The sequence below is a fragment of the Trematomus bernacchii genome, unplaced genomic scaffold (assembly GCF_902827165.1).
Source record: "Trematomus bernacchii unplaced genomic scaffold, fTreBer1.1, whole genome shotgun sequence".
NCBI classification, from domain to species: Eukaryota; Metazoa; Chordata; class Actinopteri; order Perciformes; family Nototheniidae; genus Trematomus; species Trematomus bernacchii.
In genome coordinates, this window is record NW_022987740.1 from 475479 (window position 1) to 499956 (window position 24478).

General features: G+C 41.7%; 10 gene segments (V, D, J or C); all 10 read right to left on the reverse strand.

Moving 5' to 3' along the window:
• Positions 1-526: 526 nt before the first annotated feature.
• Positions 527-1175, reverse strand: LOC117496320 (the record flags this gene model as incomplete). The annotated part of the segment is given in 2 exon segments: positions 527-837; positions 955-1175. Coding segments are annotated over 2 exon segments (354 nt in total), but the record flags the coding sequence as incomplete, so codon positions are not given.
• Positions 1176-1880: 705 nt separating this feature from the next.
• LOC117496356 lies at positions 1881-2642 on the reverse strand. The segment is given in 2 exon segments: positions 1881-2281; positions 2513-2642. Coding segments are annotated over 2 exon segments (441 nt in total).
• Positions 2643-6430: 3788 nt separating this feature from the next.
• LOC117496357 lies at positions 6431-6865 on the reverse strand. The segment is given in 2 exon segments: positions 6431-6726; positions 6811-6865. Coding segments are annotated over 2 exon segments (351 nt in total).
• Positions 6866-7712: 847 nt separating this feature from the next.
• LOC117496311 lies at positions 7713-8500 on the reverse strand. The segment is given in 2 exon segments: positions 7713-8151; positions 8322-8500. Coding segments are annotated over 2 exon segments (456 nt in total).
• Positions 8484-9275, reverse strand: LOC117496309. The segment is given in 2 exon segments: positions 8484-8978; positions 9069-9275. Coding segments are annotated over 2 exon segments (543 nt in total).
• Positions 9276-10519: 1244 nt separating this feature from the next.
• On the reverse strand, positions 10520-11287 carry LOC117496358. The segment is given in 3 exon segments: positions 10520-10537; positions 10852-11159; positions 11239-11287. Coding segments are annotated over 3 exon segments (372 nt in total).
• Positions 11288-11294: 7 nt separating this feature from the next.
• Positions 11295-20337, reverse strand: LOC117496310. The segment is given in 2 exon segments: positions 11295-11749; positions 20031-20337. Coding segments are annotated over 2 exon segments (510 nt in total).
• Positions 20338-20590: 253 nt separating this feature from the next.
• On the reverse strand, positions 20591-21632 carry LOC117496359. The segment is given in 3 exon segments: positions 20591-20615; positions 21068-21371; positions 21542-21632. Coding segments are annotated over 3 exon segments (372 nt in total).
• A 71-nt stretch (positions 21633-21703) lies between these two features.
• LOC117496360 lies at positions 21704-22312 on the reverse strand (the record flags this gene model as incomplete). The annotated part of the segment is given in 2 exon segments: positions 21704-22189; positions 22279-22312. Coding segments are annotated over 2 exon segments (513 nt in total), but the record flags the coding sequence as incomplete, so codon positions are not given.
• Positions 22313-22993: 681 nt separating this feature from the next.
• Positions 22994-24325, reverse strand: LOC117496361. The segment is given in 3 exon segments: positions 22994-23095; positions 23760-24052; positions 24137-24325. Coding segments are annotated over 3 exon segments (450 nt in total).
• Between the last annotated feature and the right edge of the window lie 153 nt (positions 24326-24478).

The following is a 24478-nucleotide window of genomic DNA, read 5'->3' on the forward strand; positions in this document are numbered from 1 at the left end:
TGAGATCTAATAATACTGACAGTGAGATTCTGCCACTGTCTGTGTTTAAGTAGATGTCATTAAAGACGTTAAGTCTCAGTGCTGTGTGACTGGAACACATCAAAACAGTTATTTAGTTCCAATACAGTTTTTTAGCTGTTGAAAACCAATTTTCCAATTATTTTAACCGGCCTATAAACTTGAATCAGTGAAGCGCCTAGGTTGTTCTTTAAGAGTGTTTTGATGACTGCAGATTTCAGGGCCTGTGGGAATAAATATGGAAAAGGAGAAGTGTTGGTGAAGGTCCATTAGGCACATGGTGAAATGCTCTCATTTAACATTATTAGGATAAATGTGAGAGATAAGTTAAAGTAACGTGGTGTTGAAGCATTAAATAAAGGAGGCCTCTCTGCTGGTGGCTGAGTTGTTTGAATGTTAGTTGTCTTATCTCCTAAAGTCTGACAGAGAGAGACTCCCTCTGGTGGATGTCGTGCAGTATTGTGTTGTCTTTGCTCCAAAGGTTTTTGTACAGAGTTGTGGTGTTTCCTGTCACTGTGGGCTGCAGAGCACAGTAGTACACAGCAGAGTCTGTCACTGCAGCAGAGGAGATCTGCAGAGGAACTGATGTCTTGTTGAGTGTAGCCTCAAATCTGTCTTTCTTGCACTCTGCAGCATTCTCTACAGTTGCTGAGTAAAGCTTCAGCATGTACTTTGGGTAACCATTGACTTCTTGTTTGTACCAGAACAGACGGGGAAATGTTTCAGAGGTCTGAAATGTGCAGCCAAGTGTAACTGTGTCTCCTTCAGTAGCGCTGACATCTCCTGCTGGCTGGGTCACTGTGTCTTGTCCTTTACACTCTGGGGAAGAAGAGACCATGCAGAGGAAGAGATGAATCAATAAAGATGATGGATTAAAGGAGAACAATCAGTAGCTTTAAACAGTTACCTAGAAACATGTTGTAGTTTCTATCTTACCAAAGGAGAGAGCAGCAAGAATAATCCACAGCCAATGTTCCATCTCTACAACAAGGTTTAAATCAGCAGCAGGAAGTAGCTGATGTTCAGCATTCAGTGTGAGGATGGTTCTCTTCACAGCAGCACTTATTATTGACTGGATGGTTGAACACAGTGCAGAAGACGTGCACCGCCTACTTGATAATGTGGCCCTCTAGTGGAGGTGAACAGCTCAGTACAACAGTGTGGAGAAAAGGCTTCCAGCTGCTTGTCAGTGTGTCAGCTGGTGTTTGTGTACAGAGTGTTGGTGTTTCCTGTCACTGTGGGCCTCACAGCACAGTAGTAATAAATTACAGACCACCAGAGTAACTTATTTTATAAAGATAAGAACAAAAGCAATCAAAACTTGAGTGTGTGATGTGTACCAGTTTATTGAAAGGTGATTTCAAGTGTTTGATCAGTCAGTAAATAAAAACGTAATAAGAACAATGACGGGCGTTAACGTGAAGTCAGATTAGTGGGAGGTGCTTCATCGAGAGAGAAATCTGTTTAAAATGATCTTAATCTAAGAAGAATTGTACTTCATACCCAAGTTTTAAAATGTCTTGAACACCACAACACAAGCTGCTGTTCCAATAGAACCTATAATCACATTGTGCTTAAAGATAAACTGAATCCAATGAAAAAGTGGGAGGACCAAGGATTGAACCCTGTGGTACACCACATGAAATTACAGACTGACAGAAAAACTGAACAAAACGTATTTTAAGTTCATGGAGACATTATATCTTTAATCTTTGATAATAGGTCAGATTGCCTGATTGAGTTAAACATTTGAACCTGTTGATGTGAATCAAAGGCAGTACATGTATTTGTATGGTCGGGAACAATTGTACATAGAATTCAAAATATCAAGCAGGTAAACTACATTACTGTATCATCACAAACTATTGATGTTTGTCAGAGAGAGGCTCCCTCTGGTGGATGTTGTGCAGTATTGTGTTGTCTGTGCTCCAAAGGTTTTTGTACAGAGTGTAGGTGTTTCCTGTCACTGTGGGCGTCAGAGCACAGTAGTACACAGCAGAGTCTGTCTCTTTAGCTGAGATGATCTCCAGATCAACTCGTTTCTCTGTTTTGTCAATGTGAGCAGAGAAATCAGATTCAGTGGGATGGATCCCTCCTGCCTCTGTGATGTAGAGCAGGAACTCTGGTCTGGATCTCTGGTATTGTCGGTACCACTGGATATTGTAGATAGCCCCCTCATATTTACATGTCAGGCTGATGTTTCTGCCCTCTGCAACATGTTCTTCACTTCTTTCTGGCTTTATGCTGTTCATGGAGCCCAGGGCTGCAAAATGAGAATTATTCATGTCAGTTAGTCTGCAGGAGATTTTAACATTAAGAGACTCAACGGAGGGTCTTCAATTTCCTGTCATCTTTGATCAGTTTGAGATCAAACATGACCAAATGTCTTCATAGATCACAACGGTTGCTGCCTTACACAATAAAACCTCCAGTTATGAAATCTCTGGCTAATACAGCGGGTTAAATGAGACTTTATCTCTGTTCCAACACTCACCTATGAAGAGAGAGAAGAGTAACCAGAGGTAAAGCAACATGTCTTTGGAGATGGTAAAGTCGAACAGTCAGCAGATGAGTTCTCCTCCTGCAGAAGTGAAGCAGGAAACAGCCTCTCTGCTGCTCAGCCCTTCTCCTCAACATCAGATGATTGTGCTTTTAGTTCCTCAAACATCTCACAAATCATCTCATTGGTTGATGTAAACGTCAGTGGGCGGGGCCAGAGAATCATGTTTTACTCGTTTTAAACCATCAAAATACTTTTCTCATATTTAAAACATTTAGTTCTCTTTGTGTTTCTCACTGACTCATACATTGAAATGTACAACAATTTAGCAATAACAATGACAGGCGTTAACGTGAAGTCAGATTAGTGAGAGGTGTTTCATCGAGAGATAAATCTGTTTAAAATGATCTTAACATAATAAGAATGTTGCTTTATACTCAACATTAAAATGGTCTTGAACACCACAACACAAGCTGCTGTTTCAATAGAACCTATGATCACATTGTGCTCAGAGATAAACTGAATCCAATGACAAAGTGAGAGGACCTAGGAGTGATCCCTGTAGTACACCACATGAAATCAGAGACTGACAGAAAAATAGAGACACTTATTTTAAGTTCATGGAGACTACATATCTTTATTTCAAGCTGTGGTTTTAAAATATATATATATTTAAATGCATTTATTTAACAGGGACAGTGCACATTAATTAACATTGCTGTAAATGTGCCAGTTAGCCACGAGGCTATTTTTCATCTGTAGTCCCTGGACAGATTTTTAAAGTCAACCTAAAACACTTTTCATTTTAAACAAGTAAATACAATCCATTTAAAACATGCAACATATATTACTGGAATACTTCAATACAAATAAAAACATTTAAAAGACAGAACAATAAAACAAAACAAAAGAACATGTTAAAACACAGGCAGTGGGTTGTAAGGAGCAGAAGATTGTGTCAGTGTCTCAGAACTGATTCCTCACCAACCATGTTTTGAGTTTTGATTTAAATAAACTAAACGTAGTCTGGTCTCTGATTGGAGATGGGATTGAGTTCCATTGCTGAGCAGCTTTAACAGAAAATGAAGACTGACTGAAAGAACTTTTTCTGAGTGGAATAATGCAATCTGCTCTCGCTGCACCTCTTGTTATCCTAGTTGCAGTTGTGCGTATGTTAATAAACTGTCTAAGAGGAGCTGAGGTAAGGCATGTTTAATGAGGTTTTCCCAAATCAACAAGTTGTATTTTTTGAGTATTGGGCAGTGATGTGAATAAACAGATTTGTTGTCCAGTATTTTGAGTGTTTGTGTGTACAATGACTCCAGTGGTTTTAATGTTGTTGTACTGGCATGTGACCAGGTCGTTAAACTGATTCACTGACTGAGGCGCCGTTTACACGAGGAGAAAACTGCTTGTATCTGCATAGTTTCGCGTGCGTATAGCCCTATTATTTACACAAGGCCGATAGAAACTGACCCTACAAACGATAACGGGTCCCAAGGTGGATAGATTTGCAAACGAAACGCTCTGGGGGGTCAACCGAGTCCGTGTAATCACCTCTATACGAATATTTCCTGAAAAAATAGCGGAAAAAAAAAAAAATAGCACCTCTCCTGCTCATTGCTGTAGCAACTATCAAAAATAGCTGTGTTAATTAAACGCACAAGGGGTTCTTGAATGAAATAATATTATAAAAGGCAAACCAGAATTGTTAACGCCCAATATACTCCTTAAACAAAAATAAACAGAGTCAGATTTCATGCATTGATCCATTATATTGACAAAGGTGCATCTCACCCGGTGTTTGTAGAGAATATCTCTCTTTCTGAGCCGTCCTCTCGATGCAATATCCACAGAGACGTGCTTCTTGGTTTCTTTCAGTTAACTTCCCCGTTGCATTTATCCATATGCTGAGGAAATGACTATATCCCGCTGAATACCAGCAATCGCCACACACACTGACTTCCTCCTGTCAGTAGCTACTGCTAGTGCTACTGCTACTGACCATGCTACAGATATTAGTGCAAAAATATACAGCTCCTCTACCACAACCATCAGCAACAACAGATTCGGTTTCTTTCAGTTTCTTTCAGTTTCAGTTTCAGTTTCAGGGCTTAAACAGAAGGGTAGCCATGGCAACATTGCTGCGGGCTGCTCCAGGCTGCTCTTCTTCGTGGCTTTTGGTGTATTTTGGCGGAAGTTACAGCGCCACTTACAGTCCCAGCATATGTACTACAGCGTTTCCAGCGGCCTCGTTTAAACAGACACGTTAAATGAAACAAATGCATGTGAACGGAAGACTTTTTTGAATACGCATACTGTGCATAAACGCAAACGGTCCCGTGTGAGCGGGGCCTGAGTTAAACATTTGAACCTGCAGATGTGAATCAAAGGCAGTACATGTGTTTGTATGGTAGTGCACAATTGTTAATATATTTCAAATGATCAAGCAGGTAAACTACATTACTGTATCATCACAAACTATTGATGTTTATCAGAGAGAGACTCCCTCAGGTGGATGCTGTGCAGTACTGTGTTGTCTTTGCTCCAAAGGTTTTGGACAGAGTGTTGGTGTTTCCTGTCACTGTGGGCTTCACAGCACAGTAGTAGGAGACCAGGGACAGTTGCAACACTTTTTGGGCTTTTCCCCAATAAGTAAAAAACCATTTACAATAGGATAGCCATTTTGCTATATTATACATTATCAATATGTCAGCTACTGAAACAATGTATTTAAGATGTTTTTATGAAATAAGTACAGGTTGGGAAATGTATTGTTAAAAAAAACCTCAACAGTTACAACTGTCCTTGTGTACAGGGACAGTTGTAGCACATGCCAGGCACAGTTGTAACATGTTAATAACGGTTACCTTTTTTCACACTACATGACAACAAATAGGGAAAGCTATCAAATTCTAAGGCAACAAGATTTGAATGGGGTTTCACACATCCTCCAACAAACAATGAACAATGAACAGGATAACAGATAACACACACAGCATCATCCTCTGTGAAGGATTAAACTGTTCTCTGAGAGGTGCTTCTACCTTAATTATGTAGATCTACCTCCTTTGAGCTGAGACCATAGTATAAATCAGCTGCCTCCAGATAGTCTCTCAAAAGCATCTCCTGCTCTGTTGAACACCTTCTTTGGTGTCCAGTAGCCTACTCTTGGGGGTGTTTGTGATCCCTGACTCTCCAACCTCAGCCTCTTTGTATGGAACCGGTACAGGGTGACATGGCATATATCCAGGGACTTTGCCACTTCCCTGAATGATTTGCCCTTCTCAACTTCATTTGAGGCCCTCTGCAGCAGAGCAAGTGGCACTCCCCTGTCTGTCTTCCTCTTTCTGACATTTGGCATACTGTAAACACACACACACACACTTTAGGCCTACTGTACAGTATTTTATTCTGTTTATTTTTACAGGGACAATGCACACCAATCAACAATACAACTGTATGCTTGAATGAACAATTGATCATTCAAGCAAATGAGCCATCCTTGTAAATGTGCCATGTTACAACCGTCCCGTTACAACCGTCCCAGGACCACCAGTCTTGCTTTCACCCCCTGTGAACCTGCCTGATTGCTAGCTTGACCCATATTTAGCTAGTTATATTTGTAGCTTACAAAACAGTGATTCTAATAATACTAGTTTGGATTCCTAGACATTTGAACTCAAGACAGTATCCAAAAAATACATCATATAATTTTAGTTAATATTTTACCTCAGAAACACTTTTGCTGATATCTTACGCGAGAAATTCAAACGTGGCTCCTTTTTTTCTCAGCGATCTTACCATCTATCTGAGCATGTGCAGACTGAGTTTCATCACTCTAGCTTGTTTGTGATTGGAGATATTGAAGGTGTTACAACCGACCCGTGTTGCAAATGTCCCTGGTCTCCCCTACACAGCAGAGTCTGTCACTGCAGCAGAGGAGATCTGCAGATCCACTCGTTTCTTTCCTTCAGACAGGTCAGTGAAGAACCTGGTGTCCGATTCAAGTGATTCTGCTTTGTTTGTGAAATGAACCCCTGAGATAGACAGGAGGAACTCTGGTGGTTCTCCTGGATATTGTCGATACCAGAAGAAATAATCACCACCGGCTGCTTGTTTGGAGTATCTGTAGGACAGAGTAACAGTGCTGCCTTCTGGACTGAACTCTTCTGTTTTGACTGGAGTCAGATCTTCACAGGTGACGCCTAAGGGAAAGATTAACTCTGTTATTTCATGTTATAAAAGTAATTTTAGCAAAACCACACTCAGAAAGCAAGAGTGCAACAAACCTGATAAGATTGCAAAACATATCAGAGAAAAAGCTGAGTTCTGCAGGGACAGCATGTTGAATGAAGGTGATGATGATGGTCTGTGTTGAACTCTGGTGAATATGGAAGTTCCTCTCTCTTCTATAGTTCAGGAACATCTTAGCTCCTCCCTGAATCTCTCTGTCTCCTCTTAGATCTGTATTTCACTTCTCTCAGTTTCTTTTTTCATGTTATCACGTGTGTGTCGTCTGCATAGCTATGGTAACTTATTTCATTGTTATCCATTAACTAAGCTAGTGGAAGCATGTAGATGTTAAAGAGAAGAGTCCCCAGGATGGAGCCTTGAGGAACGCCACATGTCATATTCGTCAACTCAGTTGTTTAGTTACCTATAGAAACAACGTTTTTCCTGTCTGTTAAGTAGCATTCAGACCAATACAAACAGTGCCAGAGTCCCACCCAGTTTTCCAGTCGGTCTAGTAATATGTTGTGGTCAACAGTTTAAAATGCAGCGCTGAGAACTAATAATACTGACAGTGAGATTCTGCCACTGTCTGTGTTTAAGCGGATTAAAACGTTAATTAGAGCAGTCTCAGTGCTGTGTGACTGGAACACATCAAAACAGTTATTTAGTGCCAAAACAGCTTTTTAGCTGTTGAACTTTTTTATTATTTTACCCGGCCTATAAATGTTCATCAGTGAAGCGCCTAGGTTGTTCTTTAAGAGTGGTTTGAAGACTGCAGTTTTGAGGGCCTGTGGGAATAAATATGAATAACAGGAAGTGTTGGTGAAGGTCCATCAGGAGTCTGGCACATGGTGGAATGCTCTCATTAAAAAGTATTAGGATAAATGTGAGAGATAAATTAAAGTAGCGTGGTGTTGAAGCATCAAATAAAAGATGCCTCTCTGCTGGGGGTTGAGTTGTTTGAGCATTAGTTGTGTTGTTTCCCTAAAGTCTAACAGAGAGAGACTCCCTCTGGTGGATGCTGTGCAGGATTGTGTTGTCTTTGCTCCAAAGGTTTTTGTACAGAGTGTTGGTGTTTCCTGTCACTGTGGGCTGCAGAGCACAGTAGTACACAGCAGAGTCTGTCACTGCAGCAGAGGAGATCTGCAGATCCACTTGATTTCTCTCCAAGTTCAGTGTGGCATTCAGTCGAGGGATTGGAGGTTTTGCTTCCACCACGTAAGGCTGTGTTATGTCAGTGATCAGGAGGAGGAACTGAGGAGCTGATCCAGGATCCTGTCTGTACCACTGGAGGTTATCAGCTTTAACTGAATATGTACAGGACAGAGTAACACTACGGCCCTCTGAGGAACACACTTCAGCACTGATGGCAGTAATATCATCTTCCAAGCTGTTACCTAGTGAGGAAAACATCATGCTATCATTACAGCTCCAAAGTCACAAACCCATCAATTCCTTAGTGAAAAAACAACACTCCTGTAAAGCGTTTATCCAAAATCCAAAGTGGATGTGTAATGCTTTGAAAAAGTCTTCATATTTCCCCTTCTCCTGTCAGAAACATACGTACCTATGAGAGCTGAACAGAGCAGAATTGCAGCCAGTTTCTCCATGTTCACAGAGGGGAAAGCTGTGGTTGTTCAGTATGGAAACGTTTAGTGAGTTGTGTTTGGTCTGATGTTCACAGCTGGAATCAGAGAGGTGTCAGTCATGAAGCTCTGCAGTCAGCAGGAGGAGACTCAGATGTCCAATGAGTTTCTGGAGCTCTTCATCACAGCTGTGAGTCTGAGAGAATCTAATCTAGACTGTCTCATCACATCCTGCTGAAGGTGAACAGAGAGAGACTCCCTCTGGTGGATGTAGTGCAGTACTGTGTTGTCTTTGCTCCAAAGGTTTTTGTACAGAGTGTTGGTGTTTCCTGTCACTGTGGGCTTCACAGCACAGTAGTACACAGCATAATCTGTCAATGCAGCAGAGGAGATGCTCAGATAGACCTGGGTTTTATCCTCACTCACTTCAGCAGACAGTCCAGAAACTGGATTCAACATAATGTTTCCAGTTCCTAAATGAGAGATGAACTCTGGTGGTTTTCCTGGATATTGTCGATACCAGAAGAAACCATCACCACCAGCTGCTTGTTTGGAGTATCTGTAGGACAGAGTAACAGAGCTGCCTTCTGGACTGAACTCTTCTTTCTGTAATGCAGTGAGATCTTCACAGCTGACCCCTGAAGAGAGGAGTAATTCAAAAGACTCAGTTAATAGATCACATTTTATCAACATTAGAAGTTAACGTTTTCATGCAGAATGTTACGTACCTCTTAGAATGGAAACTAACAGTAGGGAATGTAAATAATAGTCTAATGACAGCATGTTGAATGAAGGTGATGATGATGATGGTCTGTGTTGAACTCTGGTGAATATGGAAGTTCCTCTCTCTTCTATAGTTCAGGAACATCTTAGCTCCTCCCTGAATCTCTCTGTCTCCTCTTAGATCTGTATTTCACTTCTCTCAGTTACACTTCCTCCTGGGTAACAGATCCAAAGGTCTGTAAATAAAAAGTCAGAGGACCTAGGATTGAACCCTGTGGTACACCACGAGTAATCACAGACCAAAAGAGAATTGTAATGTATAAAGATAAGAACAAAAGCAATCAAATCTTGAGTGTGTGATGTGTACCAGTTTATTGAGAGAGGTGATTTAAAGTGTTTGATCAGACAGTAAAGAAGGAAAACGTGGCAATAACAATGACGGGACGTGAAGTCAGATTAGTGAGAGGTGTTTCATCTAGAGAGAAATCTGTTGAAAATGATCTTAATCTAATAAGAATTTTACTTCATACCCAACATTGAAAAGGTCTTGAACACCACAACACAAGCTGCTGTTCCAATAGAACCTACGATCACATTGGGTTTCGAGATAAACTGAAACCAATGACAAAGTGAGAGGACCTTGGATTGAACCCTGTGGTACACCACATCAAATCACAGACTGACAGAAAATTAGAGACACTTATTTTTAGTTCATGGAGACTACTTGAATCAAGGCAGTACATGTGTTTCTATGGTAAAATTGTTCACAGATTTCAAATGATCAAGCAGGTAAACAACATTACTGTATCATCACTAACTGTTGATGTTTATCAACAGTTGAACTGTAATGTAGCATATTATTTTCCATGGCATTATTGTATGATCATATGTCAGATGAACAGATGCCACTGGGCTTACAACTAAAGACACAGCCACGCAAAAACTGCGGCATGTGTACGCAGGGGCGCCGTAAGGGGGTGAAAAGTTAGGACGATTCTGAGGGCCCGTGACTGACAGGGGCCCAAACAATTTGAGAACATTAAGAAAAAAATGTTTAAGCAACCAATGTGATTATCTTTTCATGGGGCTCCTTATGGGTACTGCAATTTTTGAAGTGCCGGAGCCGCGTTCCGGCAGCACTATACCCCGTAATGACACGTTACGCTTGTGTTGTGTTCAAGGAACCTGTCCATGGCCAGGAAAAACAGGCAGTCGCTTGTTTAATTCTGTTGCGGTCTAGATTTCTTACATTTTTTGTTTCCTTCTGCGCTTCGTTGCGTGCATGTCTTCCTTCTGCAGGTAACGGGGAGACGCGCTCTGGCGGCGGTCTCGTTCAGGATCCGAAAATACAATTTAAATATTTTGCACACTTATTCTACTTATTCCTAGTGTGCCACTGGTTACGGTACCGCGTGCCACGTGCCTACGGTTACCGACCCCTGCCCTAGCTTGCTCTTCAAGAGTGGTTTGAAGACTGCAGATGTCAGGGCAAGTGGGAATAAATATGAAAAATAAGAAGTGTTGGTGAAGGTCCATCAGGAGTCTGGCACCTGGTGGACTGCACTCATAAAAAGTTATTAGGATAAATGTTTCAGATAAATTAAAGTAGCGTGGTGTTGAAGCATCAAATACAGGATGGCTCTCTGCTGGGGGTTGAATTGTTTGAGAGTTTCTTGTGTTGTTTCCCTAAAGTCTAACAGAGAGAGACTCCCTCTGGTGGATGTTGTGCAGCATTGTGTTGTCTTTGCTCCAAAGGTTTTTGTACAGAGTGTTGGTGTTTCCTGTCACTGTGGGCTGCAGAGCACAGTAGTACACAGCAGAGTCAGACAGCTGAAGCTTCTGGATCTTCAGAGGACCGGATCTTAAGCTTGAATCCAGTGTGGATGAGAATCTGTCCTCGTCCTCTGTTTTCCCCGTGCCGATCTTAAAGCGGCTCAGGATGAATGTGGGGCTGTTGTCTCCGAGCTGTTTGTACCAGAAGAGATAGTAATTTGATGAAGTGGTGTTATAGTGACAGCCAAGTGTTACTGCCTCTCCTTTAGTAGCAGTCTTTTCTGCTTCAGGTTGCAGCACGTTGTCTCTTTGGGCTCTGCATTCTGTAAAATAGCAACAAACAGTATCAGGGACATGTTAGAGAATCATCTCAATGTTAGACTGATATCAAAGAGTTCATACCAAGACTCATAGCAGCCAGCAACACTGAGATAATCAGATGCATCATATCTGCAAGTTTAGAAACTCTGAGCTACAGCGAGTATAAAGAGGACTGATAAACTCTGCTGAAGTCTGACAGAGAGAGACTCCCTCTGGTGGATGCTGTGCAGTACTGTGTTGTCTTTGCTCCAGAGGTTTTTGTACAGAGTGTTGGTGTTTCCTGTCACTGTGGGCTTCAGAGCACAGTAGTACACAGCAGAGTCTGTCACTGCAGCAGAGGAGATGATCATATTGATTCGGTTTGACTCCATTTGCTTTTTCGTCACTGTAATATTCAGTCCAGGGATTGGGTTAGTTCCTACTTGGCCTGAAACAGAGTGTGAGATGAGGAACTCTGGTGGTTTTCCAGGATATTGTCGATACCAGAAGTAATAATTAGCATTAGATCCAGCTTTGTAGGACAGAGTAATAGTGCTGCCTTCTGGACTGAACTCTTCTGTTTTGACTGGAGTCAGATCTTCACAGCTGACGCCTGAGGGAAAGAATAACTCTGTTATTTAATGTTATAAAAGTTATTTTAGCAAAACCACACTCAGAAAGCAAGAGTGCAACAAACCTGATAAAATTGCAAACAATATCAGAGAAAAAGCTGAGTTCTGCAGGGAGAGCATGTTGAATGAAGGTGATGATGATGGTCTGTGTTGAACTCTGGTGAATATGGAAGTTCCTCTCTCTTCTATAGTTCAGGAACATCTTAGCTCCTCCCTGAATTTCTCTGTCTCCTCTGAGATCTGTATTTCACTTCTCTCAGTTACCCTTCCTCCTGGGTAACAGATCCAAAGGCAGTCTGTACATTAAAAAGTCAGAGGACCTATTGAACCCTGTGGTACACCACAATAAATCACAGACCAACAGATAATTGTGTTTTATAAAGATAAGAACAAAAGCAATCAAAACTTGAGTGTGTGATGTGTACCAGTTTATTGAGAGAGGTGATTTAAAGTGTTTGATCAGTCAGTAAATAAAAACGTAATAATAACAATGACGGGCGTTAACGTGAAGTCATATTAGTGAGAGGTGCTTCATCGAGAGAGAAATCTGTTTAAAATGATGTTAATCTATTACAAATATTTCTTCAGATCCAACATTGAAAAGGTCTTGAACACCACAACACAAGCTGCTGTTCCAATAGAACCTTTCATCAAATTGGGCTTGGAGATAAACTGAATCCAATGACAAAGTGAAAGGACCTAGGATTGAACCCTGTGGTACACCACATGAAATCACAGACTGACAGAAAATTAGAGACACTTATTTTAAATTCATGGAGACTACATTTTATGTTTAATCTGTGATAACAGGTCAGATTAACTGATTGAGTTAAACATGTTAACCTGTTGATGTGAATCAAAGGCAGTACATGTGTTTCTATGGTAGTGCACAATTGTTTATACATTTATATACCTGACATAAACCTTTAGAAATGATCAAGCAGGTAAACTAAATGATTGTATCCTCACAAACTATTGATGTTTAACAGAGAGAGGCTCCCTCTGGTGGATGTAGTGCAGTATTGTGTTGTCTGTGCTCCAAAGGTTTTTGTACAGAGTCTTGGTGTTTCCTGTCACTGTGGGCCTCAGAGCACAGTAGTACACAGCAGAGTCTGTCACTTTAGCTGAGATGATCTCAAGATCAACTCGTTTCTCTGTTTTGTCAATGTGAGCAGAGAAATCAGATTCAGTGGGATGGATCCCTCCTGCCTCTGTGATGTAGAGCAGGAACTCTGGTCTGGATCTCTGGTATTGTCGGTACCACTGGATATTGTAGATAGTCCCCTCATATTTACATGTCAGGCTGATGTTTCTGCCCTCTGCAACATGTTCTTCACTTCTTTCTGGCTTTATGCTGTTCATGGAGCCCAGGGCTGCAAAATGAGAATTATTCATGTCAGTTAGTCTGCAGGAGATTTTAACATTAAGAGACTCAACGGAGGGTCTTCAATTTCCTGTCATCTTTAATCAGTTTGAGATAAACCATGATCAAATGTCTTCATAGATCACAACGGTTGCTGCCTTACACAATCAAACCTCCAGTTATGAAATCTCTGGCTAATACAGCGGGTTAAATGAGACTTTATCTCTGTTCCAACACTCACCTATGAAGAGAGAGAAGAGTAACCAGAGGTAAAGCAACATGTCTTTGGAGATGGTAAAGTCGAACAGTCAGCAGATGAGTTCTCCTCCTGCAGAAGTGAAGCAGGAAACAGCCTCTCTGCTGCTCAGCCCTTTTCCTCAACATCAGATGATTGTGCTTTTAGTTCCTCAAACATCTCACTCATTGGTTGATATAAACGTCAGTGGGCGGGGCCAGAGAATCATGTTTTACTAGTTTTAAACCATCAAAATACTTTTCTCATATTTAAAACAGTTAGTTCTCTTTGTGTTTCTCACTGACTCATACATTGAAATGTACAAAAACGTAGCAATAACAATGACGGGCGTTAACGTGAAGTCAGATTAGTGAGAGGTGTTTCATCGAGAGAGAAATCTGTTTAAAATATCTTAATCTAATGAGAATATTGATTCACAGGTGTCATTTAAAAGGTCTTGAACACCACAACACAAGCTGCTGTTCCAATAGAACCTATTATCACAATAGGTGCGTTCACACCGGAGTACTTTGGTGTACTTTTCCCACAATAGTTCATCAGAACTACGATATATTTGCGTTCACACCAAAAAGCCCCAGGAACTAAAGTAGCTCAACTTAGTTCTTCAGACCCGCTTTTCAGGCCCTGCTAGAGAGCAGGGACTGTTGTGGGAGAAAGTAGTTCGTACGTCTGATTGGCTGTGCGGAATGCAAACCACGCCATGTATTTGTTCGCTTCGGCAGAAGCTTCTACTGAATGCAGTTTCCGTCGCTCAGCAAAGTTAGCAGACCTGGCAAAGTCATGTCGGGACGACTACAAACGTAAAATAAAATACATGCACTGCACTGTTTTAATCTGCACAATACTGGTCTTAGATGTACTTTTATTTGCTCAGTAGATCGAGCTAGCCATGCTAGAACTTGCTAACGTTAGGTCCACAGCCATGCCCGCTATGAACACGTTTTGACTTGTGAATAAGTGTGCAATGTTCTGTAATTTGCTTCACTAACTCATGGCACTAATCGTGTGTTTCAGGCGAGGTGTTTCTCTCAGGATTAGAAACTAGTTTTCCCCTCCGGGATAAAACGATAATATAACGTTAGCAATTAGCATGCTAGCTGGACATAATGCTACCTCTGTATTGTTACCTCTAACAATAGATTGTAGTTGCTATAATTTCAAGTAATTTGCAACATTCATTCTACATGTTAATGGTAAAAGCTTAAACAGTTGATTACCTGCATGCCACAAAGACTAATGTTCTAATATTTTTGCACATTGAAGTAGAAATGTAATTGAAATTCTATTTACTGCCTAAACATTGTTCCTTGTCACAGTATTATCCTAAATAGTTTGACCTTGTTTCCTCAGAAGGCTTCTCAGACTACATGGAGGATCCCTCAGAGAAACACAGTTTCCACGTTCAGTTCCCCCCCGCTGAGAGTAGGCAGCTCCACACCCTGCACCCGGTCAGCGGACACCATCAGGACCACTATCTGATCACAGAGGATCCCATCCTGACCGCTGCTGCCATACTGCAGCAAACAGGAGGGAACGGAGGTGAAAACACACTTTATACATTTAGATATGTGGAGCACAAAGAAAAGTGTTGAGTTTAACTATAAAAATATTAGGTTCAACTAACCTAATACCATTATATGAACTTTGCTGTGTTTTCAGCGTAGCTTTGTAAAGGTAACATTTAGCAGCTAAACTGTGGATAACAAGTAAACCACATTGGTTTGTTATTCAATATGGCCGCCAAAAGCTTTTTGAATCATTACATGTCACTTGTTAGACGCTTTTATCCAAAGCTTACATACTCAATACTGTGGGCAATCCCCACAGGAGCACTTTGGGGTGAAGTGTCTCAGGGACACAACGACATGCTGACTGCAGTGGGGTTTGAACCTGTGCTCCCCTGATCCGAACACCAATGCACTTATCCACTGCGCCACACGCCTCCCTATCATGTCCTGAGAGCCCTCCATCCCCCAATTGCTAGTGCCTTCACCATTTAAAATGTTAATAGTCAAATCAAAGGTGTTGTCTCGTTGTTGCGATTAAACTGATCTTGTATCTTGCATATTTCACCTTAGGAAAGTGGGCACGCGATGACAGCTTCCTTGACACCATCATGGCGATGGCCCGCCGTGCCATGGTCAGCAAGGAGAATGAGGACCTGCGTGCCAAGGAGATGCACGACGAACGGCTGCTGCATTCACACAAGGCCCAGGAATCGAGGTGGAGCAACAAAATACCTTTCAGGCTGGGCTTCTGGCAGTGCTAAGCGAGCTGATTAAATCCAACAGGCCTTCAATACAAAAATTAAGAAAAACTTGTCGTCGTTGATAAACTGTACAATGACTTGTTGGGAGGCGTGTGGTGCAGTGGTCTGGTGCGTTGGTGTTCGGATCAGGGGAGCACAGGTTCAAACCCCACTGCAGTCAGGATGTCGTTGTGTCCCTGGGCAAGACACTTCACCCCAAATTGCCTACACCTGGGACAGTTAATTTTGTATTATTGTGATTATATATATATGCCACTGTTATTAATACTGACACCTAACTTTGCACTAAGGTGTGTCTGCTGCTGAGCCTACCTATTATTATTATTATATATATATATATATATATATATTGCCACTGTTATTATATTGTTTTGATACTACTGGCACTTATTGATCTGCTTCTGATAAATAAAAGAGAACCTACATGCACAGCACTAGCATCATGACTGTCTTTGTTTAAACCAGCAGCAGTGCAGCGGTACACAGACTAACCTGTGTGTGTGTAACGTAGTTCTTCAGATGTGTATGCTTAACATGTATGTATTTATCACAGTAAAGATGGTATACAAAAGCTTTTTAAAGAGCTTTCAACCTCATCCCATTGTCTTTAACACACATTTAACATAATAATATACTCATATTAATATACAAATATACAGTATGAGTACTGTTTTGATACTGACATTTCATCTTTGCACTAAGATGTGTCTGCACTATTGTAATTGTGTCTGTTGACTGTGGTAAATAAAAGAGAGAACCAAATGCACTGTACAAAAGATCAGCTTTATTGTCAATTTACAATTTCCATGCTGTTCAGATGCCTCAAGGGCTGTGCGCGTGTCTTGCCCCGTGGCGATTTGTTTAGGTTGCGTCTCCCCAATGGTTGCTTCCAGGCGAATACAGAGGAGTTGAAAAGATCCACTTTGATCCACTGCACATTGGTGTACGTTGGCAGTGCACCACCTTCTCCCACCAGGCCGAGGTTCTATTGTTCACCCAGAGAGAGCGCGGGACACGACGCGTTCCGTAGTATTCGCATATCTGGAATACATACAAAGACACAAATTAGCCCTACATAACTCCATAAATCCTACATTAGATAGTATTAATGTGATTTAATGAACGTACCATTGCTGTTCTTTGGGCGTGATAACGGTCATCATCCTCAGCTATCGAAACATGTCCATAGCGTGTGCTTTTCGTGGTCCAATCCTTTTGTTAAGGCTTCTTAACCGCCTTCGCCTCCGACTCAGCATTTCTATTGCATTTGAATGGTCGATCTGTATTTTTATTTGTGGCTGAGTTATTGGCTTAAATAACTCAGTTACGAAGCTGTATAACACGAGCACCAAAACGTCAACTCCATACCGTGTCTGAGGTCGGAAGGTAAACAGAAGCATACAGCGGAAGCGGAAGTTTTTCTTCTTCTTCTCTCGGTTTTTTGGCGAATTGCAACTTTAAGGTGCATACCGCCACCTACTGTACTCGCCGTGAAGTTGTTTGCGGCCTGCCACTAAACCCAAAGCAGAAGAAGAAGAAGTGACGTCAGCGGCTCATTTGCCTAATCCACCCCCAGGAACTCATTTTGGTGTGAACGCGATCTGCTTTAGTTCATCAGAACTAAAAGAGCTCTCATGAACTAAAGTTCTCAGGAACTACTGTGGGAAAAGTACTTGGTGTGAACGCGCCTATTGTGCTTAGAGATAAACTGAATCCAATGACAAAATGAGAGGACCTTAGATTGAACCCTGTGGTACACCATATGATCACAGACTGACAAAAAAATAGAGACACTTATTTTAATTACTAATTAAGCACTTACATACTAACAAAGCACTTATATACTAATAAAGAACTGGCTTATCTAAAGCCAGTTGAGTAGCACATGAAATGTTTTGGCTCTATGAATCCTGAGGCCTGTACTACGAAGCCGGATTGTCGCTTAGCCGGCTGACTTCAGGGAAAACTCTGGCTTTCCGGTCCTACAACGCTGGTTCTCTTTTTAGCGGGCTAGATCTCCATGGTAACTTATGCTGAGCGGCTAACCTCCTCGGAAGTATTATTTTAAGCAACACATTAAGTTGACGAAACATTCGAGTCAAATGTAATTAAAGTCAGATCGTGTCTTGGACGGGGCAGTGATATCATAAACCTGTTAATGTACGCATTCAAACACTTTCTCTGTTACCAGCTGTATTCACCTTGCAGGTGCAGCTATGTGGCTTTTATCCTGGATAAAGTGTTTAAGTCATGGATGTTTAAAGTTTAACTTCTTCATATTTGACTAATATTAAATTCACTTTTCATTCAGGAAGTATGACGCTGCGCTGTCAGTACGCTTCTCCATGTTTGTGATTGGTCGAATGCTCCAAATTAGTGATGTGTCGGTCGCGAACGAGCCGATTCTTTTGAACGGCTCTTTGGTACGAACGAGGGGAACCGAGTCCTACTTGGTGAGAGCCGTTCTTGTTATCGTTCAATCGTTGGTCCGCACTCACTGCCTGCCAAAATCCACTCGCCTTTTAAAAAGCTTGATTTTGTTCCCCAAACGTATTCTGTGAAGACCCGCCCCTACTCTGTTTGGTAGGTTTCAGCACGAGGAGTGAGATGGGGTGGGTCTTAACGGAATACGCGAGAGAGAGAAGTCATAACAAGTGGTACAGGACAGGTAGACAACGTGTTTTTCGGATGGAAAATGAGCCAAACGCGAAACGCAGCAGCATTTGGATTCACTTCAACCAAAACCCAGGCAGTGATAAAGCGCACCATTTGTAAAGGCAAAATATCCTTTAAAGCAGGATCAACAAATAATCTCCATCGCCACTTAAAAACACAGTATCTAATATTAAGAGTTGCATGAATTTCATTCAAGGCAAGGCAACTTTATTTACTTAACACATACAGAGGGTAAATTCAAAGTACATTCACTGACATGATGACATGGATATGGCGCCACCTTGTGTCATGTTTACAATGCCGATTATTGACATTAGGTCTGGCAATACAGTCAATCATTATCCTGGTGATTATTTTGCAGATAAACCTAGTAACCTTAAAAAAACGGCTCTTTTGAACGGCTCTTTTGAACGGCTCTTTGAAAGGAACGGAGCCATAAGATCCGGCTCCCTTCAAAGAGCCATAATTCCCATCACTACTCCAAATACCACCCCTTTCATGTGAACGCGCACCTAACTAGATAGGACACGGCTGGCTTGAGCGATCCACTTGATAAGCAGCGGCGTAGTACAGTTTAGTGAGAGTGCGTATGTTTTGGATTGGGCCAACCGGCTAACTCAAACATATCCAGGTTAGGAAAATCCGGCTTCGTAGTACAGGCCTCTGATGTACTTATATGATTCTGTTTTCTTCAAGTTTGTATCTTCTTGGTCGAATGCACTTATTGTAAGTCGCTTTGGATAAAAGCGTCAGCTAAATGCAATCTAATGTAATGTAATGTTAAGTTCATTAAGACTACTTAATTGTATTTTAACCTGTGATGAAAGGCCAGATTCACTGACTGAGTTAATTATTTGAACCTGTGGATGTGAATCAAAGGCAGTCCATGTGTTTGTATAGTGTGCAGCTGCTCCTCACCTGTGGAATTCTCTCCCAGACCACCTGAGGACTCCACAGACCACTGACGCCTTCAGGAAAGGCCTAAAACCTTTCTTTTTAAAAAACTTTTGATTAAACTTTTGTTTCTTTTGTTTGTTTTTATTATGCCTCCTGTAGCACCTTGGGATTGCTGTTAGCAATGAAAGGTGCTTTACAAATCAAATGTATTATTATTATTATTATTAGTAGGGAACAATTGTTCATAAATTTCAAATCATCAAGCAGGTAAATGACATTACTGTATCATCACAAACTATGTATGTTTATCAGAGAGAGACTCCCTCTGGTGGATGCTGTGCAGGATTGTGTTGTCTTTGCTCCAAAGGTTTTTGTACAGAGTGTTGGTGTTTCCTGTCACTGTGGGCTGCAGAGCACAGTAGTACACAGCAGAGTCTGTCACTGCAGCAGAGGAGATCTGCAGATCCACTCGTTTCTTTCCTTCAGACAGGTCAGTGAAGAACCTGGTGTCCGATTCAAGTGATTCTGCTTTGTTTGTGAAATTAACCCCTGAGATAGACAGGAGCAACTCTGGTGGTTCTCCTGGATATTGTCGATACCAGAAGAAATAATCATCACCCGCTGCTTGTTTGGAGTATCTGTAGGACAGAGTAACAGTGCTGCCTTCTGGACTGAACTCTTCTGTTTTGACTGGAGTCAGATCTTCACAGCTGAAGCCTAAGGGAAAGATTAACTCTGTTATTTCATGTTATAAAAGTTATTTTAGCAAAACCACACTCAGAAAGCAAGAGTGCAACAAACCTGATAAGATTGCAAACAATATCAGAGAAAAAGCTGAGTTCTGCAGGGACAGCATGTTGAATGAAGGTGATGATGATGGTCTGTGTTGAACTCTGGTGAATATGGAAGTTCCTCTCTCTTCTATAGTTCAGGAACATCTTAGCTCCTCCCTGAATCTCTCTGTCTCCTCTTAGATCTGTATTTCACTTCTCTCAATTTCATTTTTCATGTTATCACGTGTGTGTCGTCTGCATAGCTATGGTAACTTATTTCATTGTTATCCATTAACTAAGCTAGTGGAAGCATGTAGATGTTAAAGAGAAGAGTCCCCAGGATGGAGACTTGAGGAACCACACAGGTCATATTTGTCAACGCAGTTGTTTAGTTACCTAGAGAAACAAAGTGTTTCCTGTCTGTTAAGTAGCATTCAGACCAATACAAACAGTGCCAGAGTCCCACCCAGTTTTCCAGTCGGTCTAGTAATATGTTGTGTTCAACAGTTTAAAATGCAGCGCTGAGAACTAATAATACTGACACTGAGATTCTGCCACTGTCCGTGTTTAAGTGGATTAAAACGTTAATTAGAGCAGTCTCAGTGCTGTGTGACTGGAACACATCAAAACAGTTATTTAGTTCCAATACAGTTGTTTAGCTGTTGAACTTTTTTATTATTTTACCCGGCCTATAAATGTTCATCAGTGAAGCGCCTAGGTAGTTCTTTAAGAGTGGTTTGATGACTGCAGTTTTCAGGGCCTGTGAGAATAAATATGAATAACAGGAAGTGTTGGTGAAGGTCCATCAGGAGTCTGGCACATGGTGGAATGCTCTCATTAAAAAGTATTAGGATAAATGTGAGAGATAAATTAAAGTAACGTGGTGTTGAAGCATCAAATTAAAGATGCCTCTCTGCTGGGGGTTGAGTTGTTTGAGCATTAGTTGTGTTGTTTCCCTAAAGTCTAACAGAGAGAGACTCCCTCTGGTGGATGCTGTGCAGGATTGTGTTGTCTTTGCTCCAAAGGTTTTTGTACAGAGTTGTGGTGTTTCCTGTCACTGTGGGCTGCAGAGCACAGTAGTACACAGCAGAGTCTGTCACTGCAGCAGAGGAGATCTGCAGATCCACTTGATTTCTCTCCAAGTTCAGTGTGGCATTCAGTCGAGGGATTGGAGGTTTTGCTTCCACCACGTAAGGCTGTGCTGTGTCAGTGATCAGGAGGAGGAACTGAGGAGCTGATCCAGGATCCTGTCTGTACCACTGGAGGTTATTGGCTTTAACTGAATATGTACAGGACAGAGTAACACTACGGCCCTCTGAGGAACACACTTCAGCACTGATGGCAGTAATATCATCTTCCAAGCTGTTACCTAGTGAGGAAAACATCATGCTATCATTACAGCTCCAAAGTCACAAACCCATCAATTCCTTAGTGAAAAAACAACACTCCTGTAAAGTGAAAATCCAAAATCCAAAGTGGATGTGTAATGCTTTGAAAAAGTCTTCATATTTCCCCTTCTCCTGTCAGAAACATACGTACCTATGAGAGCTGAACAGAGCAGAATTGCAGCCAGTTTCTCCATGTTCACAGAGGGGAAAGCTGTGGTTGTTCAGTATGGAAACGTTTAGTGAGTTGTGTTTGGTCTGATGTTCACAGCTGGAATCAGAGAGGTGTCAGTCATGAAGCTCTGCAGTCAGCAGGAGGAGACTCAGATGTCCAATGAGTTTCTGGAGCTCTTCATCACAGCTGTGAGTCTGAGAGAATCTAATCTAGACTGTATCATCACATCCTGCTGAAGGTGAACAGAGAGAGACTCCCTCTGGTGGATGTAGTGCAGTACTGTGTTGTCTTTGCTCCAAAGGTTTTTGTACAGAGTGTTGGTGTTTCCTGTCACTGTGGGCTGCACAGCACAGTAGTACACAGCAGAGTCTGTCACTGCAGCAGAGGAGATGCTCAGATAGATCTGGGTTTTATCCTCATCCGATTTAACGGACAGTCGAGAGTTTGATGCAGGTGTTGTTCCCCAGTGAAGGATGAGGAACTCTGGTGGTTTTCCTGGATATTGTCGATACCAGTAGAAATAATCATTAGCTGCTATAGTTTTGGAGTATCTGTAGGACAGAGTAACAGAGCTGCCTTCTGGACTGAACTCTTCTGGCTTTGATGGAGTGAGATCTTCACAGCTGACTGGAGAGAGGAGTAATTCAAAGTATTCATTTAATAAATCGCATTAAATTAATCTGTAATTCAACTTTTTCGCGCAGAATGTTACATACCTCTTAGAACGGACACTAAAAATAAAAAAATGAAACAATTATCTGACAGCATGTTGAATGAAGGTGATGATGATGGTCTGTGTTGAACTCTGGTGAATATGGAAGTTCCTCTCTCTTCTATAGTTCAGGAACATCTTAGCTCCTCCCTGAATCTCTCTGTCTCCTCTTAGATCTGTATTTCACTTCTCTCAGTTACCCTTCCTCCTGGGTAACAGATCCAAAGGCAGTCTGTACATAAAAAGGGAGAGGACCTAGGATTGAACCCTGTGGTACACCACAATAAATCACAGACCAACAGAGAATTGTATTTTATAAAGATAAGAACAAAAGTAATCAAAACTTAAGTCTGTGATGTGTACCAGTTTATTGAGAGATGTGATTTAAAGTGTTTGATCAGTCAGTAAAAAAACGTAGCTATAACAATGACGGGCGTTAACGTGAAGTCAGATTAGTGAGAGGTGTTTCATCGAGAGAGAAATGTGTTTTAAATCATCTTAATCTAATAAGAATTGTACTTCATACCCAACATTTAAAGCGTCTTGAACACCACAACACAAGCTGCTGTTCCAATAGAACCTATAATCACATTGTGCTCAGAGATAAACTTAATCCAATGAGAAAGTGAGAGGACCTAGGATTGATCCCTGTGGTACACCACATGAAATCACAGACTGACAGAAAAACTGAAACACTTATTTAAAGTTAATTAAGACCATCAACTGTAGTTAGTCTCATCAGCCACAACGATGAGACTAACTACAGGAAGGAAGTGAACCAGCTGGCCCTGTGGTACCAAAATAACAACCTCTTCCTCAACCTGGAGAAAACAAAGGAGATAGTTGTTGACTTCAGGAGAACCCACTACCAACCCCCTCTCCCCCTGACCATCAACGGCGCTGCTGTGGAGCAGGTGACCAGCACCAAATTCCTTGGTGTGACCATCACTGATGACCTCACCTGGGAAAACAACACCACCTGCACTAGCGAGGAAAGCCCAGCAGCGCCTGTACTTCATCCGGAAGCTCAAGCGAGCCGGAGCATCACCCCCCATCATGCTGTCTTTTTACCGAGGCGCCACTGAGAACATCCTCAGCAGCTGTATCACGCTGTGGTTTGGAAGCTGCACCGCCGCCGACCGCAAGAGCCTGCAGCGCATTGTGAACTCTGCCCAGAGGATCATCGGTGCCTCACTCCCATCACTACAGGACATATATAACACCCGCCTCACCCGCAAAGCACTCAGCATTGCGGGTGACTCCACCCACCCCTCCAACAGCCTCTTCAGCCTCCTGCCTTCGGGTTTAACAGGTTAAACATCAATAGTTTGTGAGGAAACAGTAATGTAATCTACCTGCTTGAAATCTATTAACCTGTTTAACAGAGAGAGACTCCCTCTGGTGGATGTTGTGCAGTATTGTGTTGTCTTTGCTCCAAAGGTTTTTGTACAGAGTGTTGGTGTTTCCTGTCACTGTGGGCTCCACAGCACAGTAGTACACAGCAGAGTCTGTCACTGCAGCAGAGGAGATGCTCAGATAGATCTGGGTTTTATCCTCACTCACTTCAGCAGACAGTCCAGAAACTGGATTCAACATAATGTCTCCAGTTCCTAAATGAGAGAAGATGAACTCTGGTGGTTTTCCTGGATATTGTCGATACCAGAAGAAATAATCATTACCAGTTGCTTCTTTGGAGTATCTGTAGGACAGAGTAACAGTGCTGCCTTCTGGACTGAACTCTTCTGTTTTGACTGGAGACAGATCTTCACAGCTGACGCCTGAGGGAAAGATTAACTCTGTTATTTCATGTTATAAAAGTTATTTTAGCAAAACCACACTCAGAAAGCAAGAGTGCAACAAACCTGATAAGATTGCAAACAATATCAGAGAAAATGCTGAGTTCTGCAGGGAGAGCATGTTGAATGAAGGTGATGATGATGGTCTGTGTTGAACTCTGGTGAATATGGAAGTTCCTCTCTCTTCTATAGTTCAGGAACATCTTAGCTCCTCCCTGAATCTCTCTGTCTCCTCTTAGATCTGTATTTCACTTCTCTCAGTTACCCTTCCTCCTGGGTAACAGATCCAAAGGCAGTCTGTACATTAAAAAGTCAGAGGACCTATTGAACCCTGTGGTACACCACGATAAATCACAGACCAACAGATAATTGTGTTTTATAAAGATAAGAACAAAAGCAATCAAAACT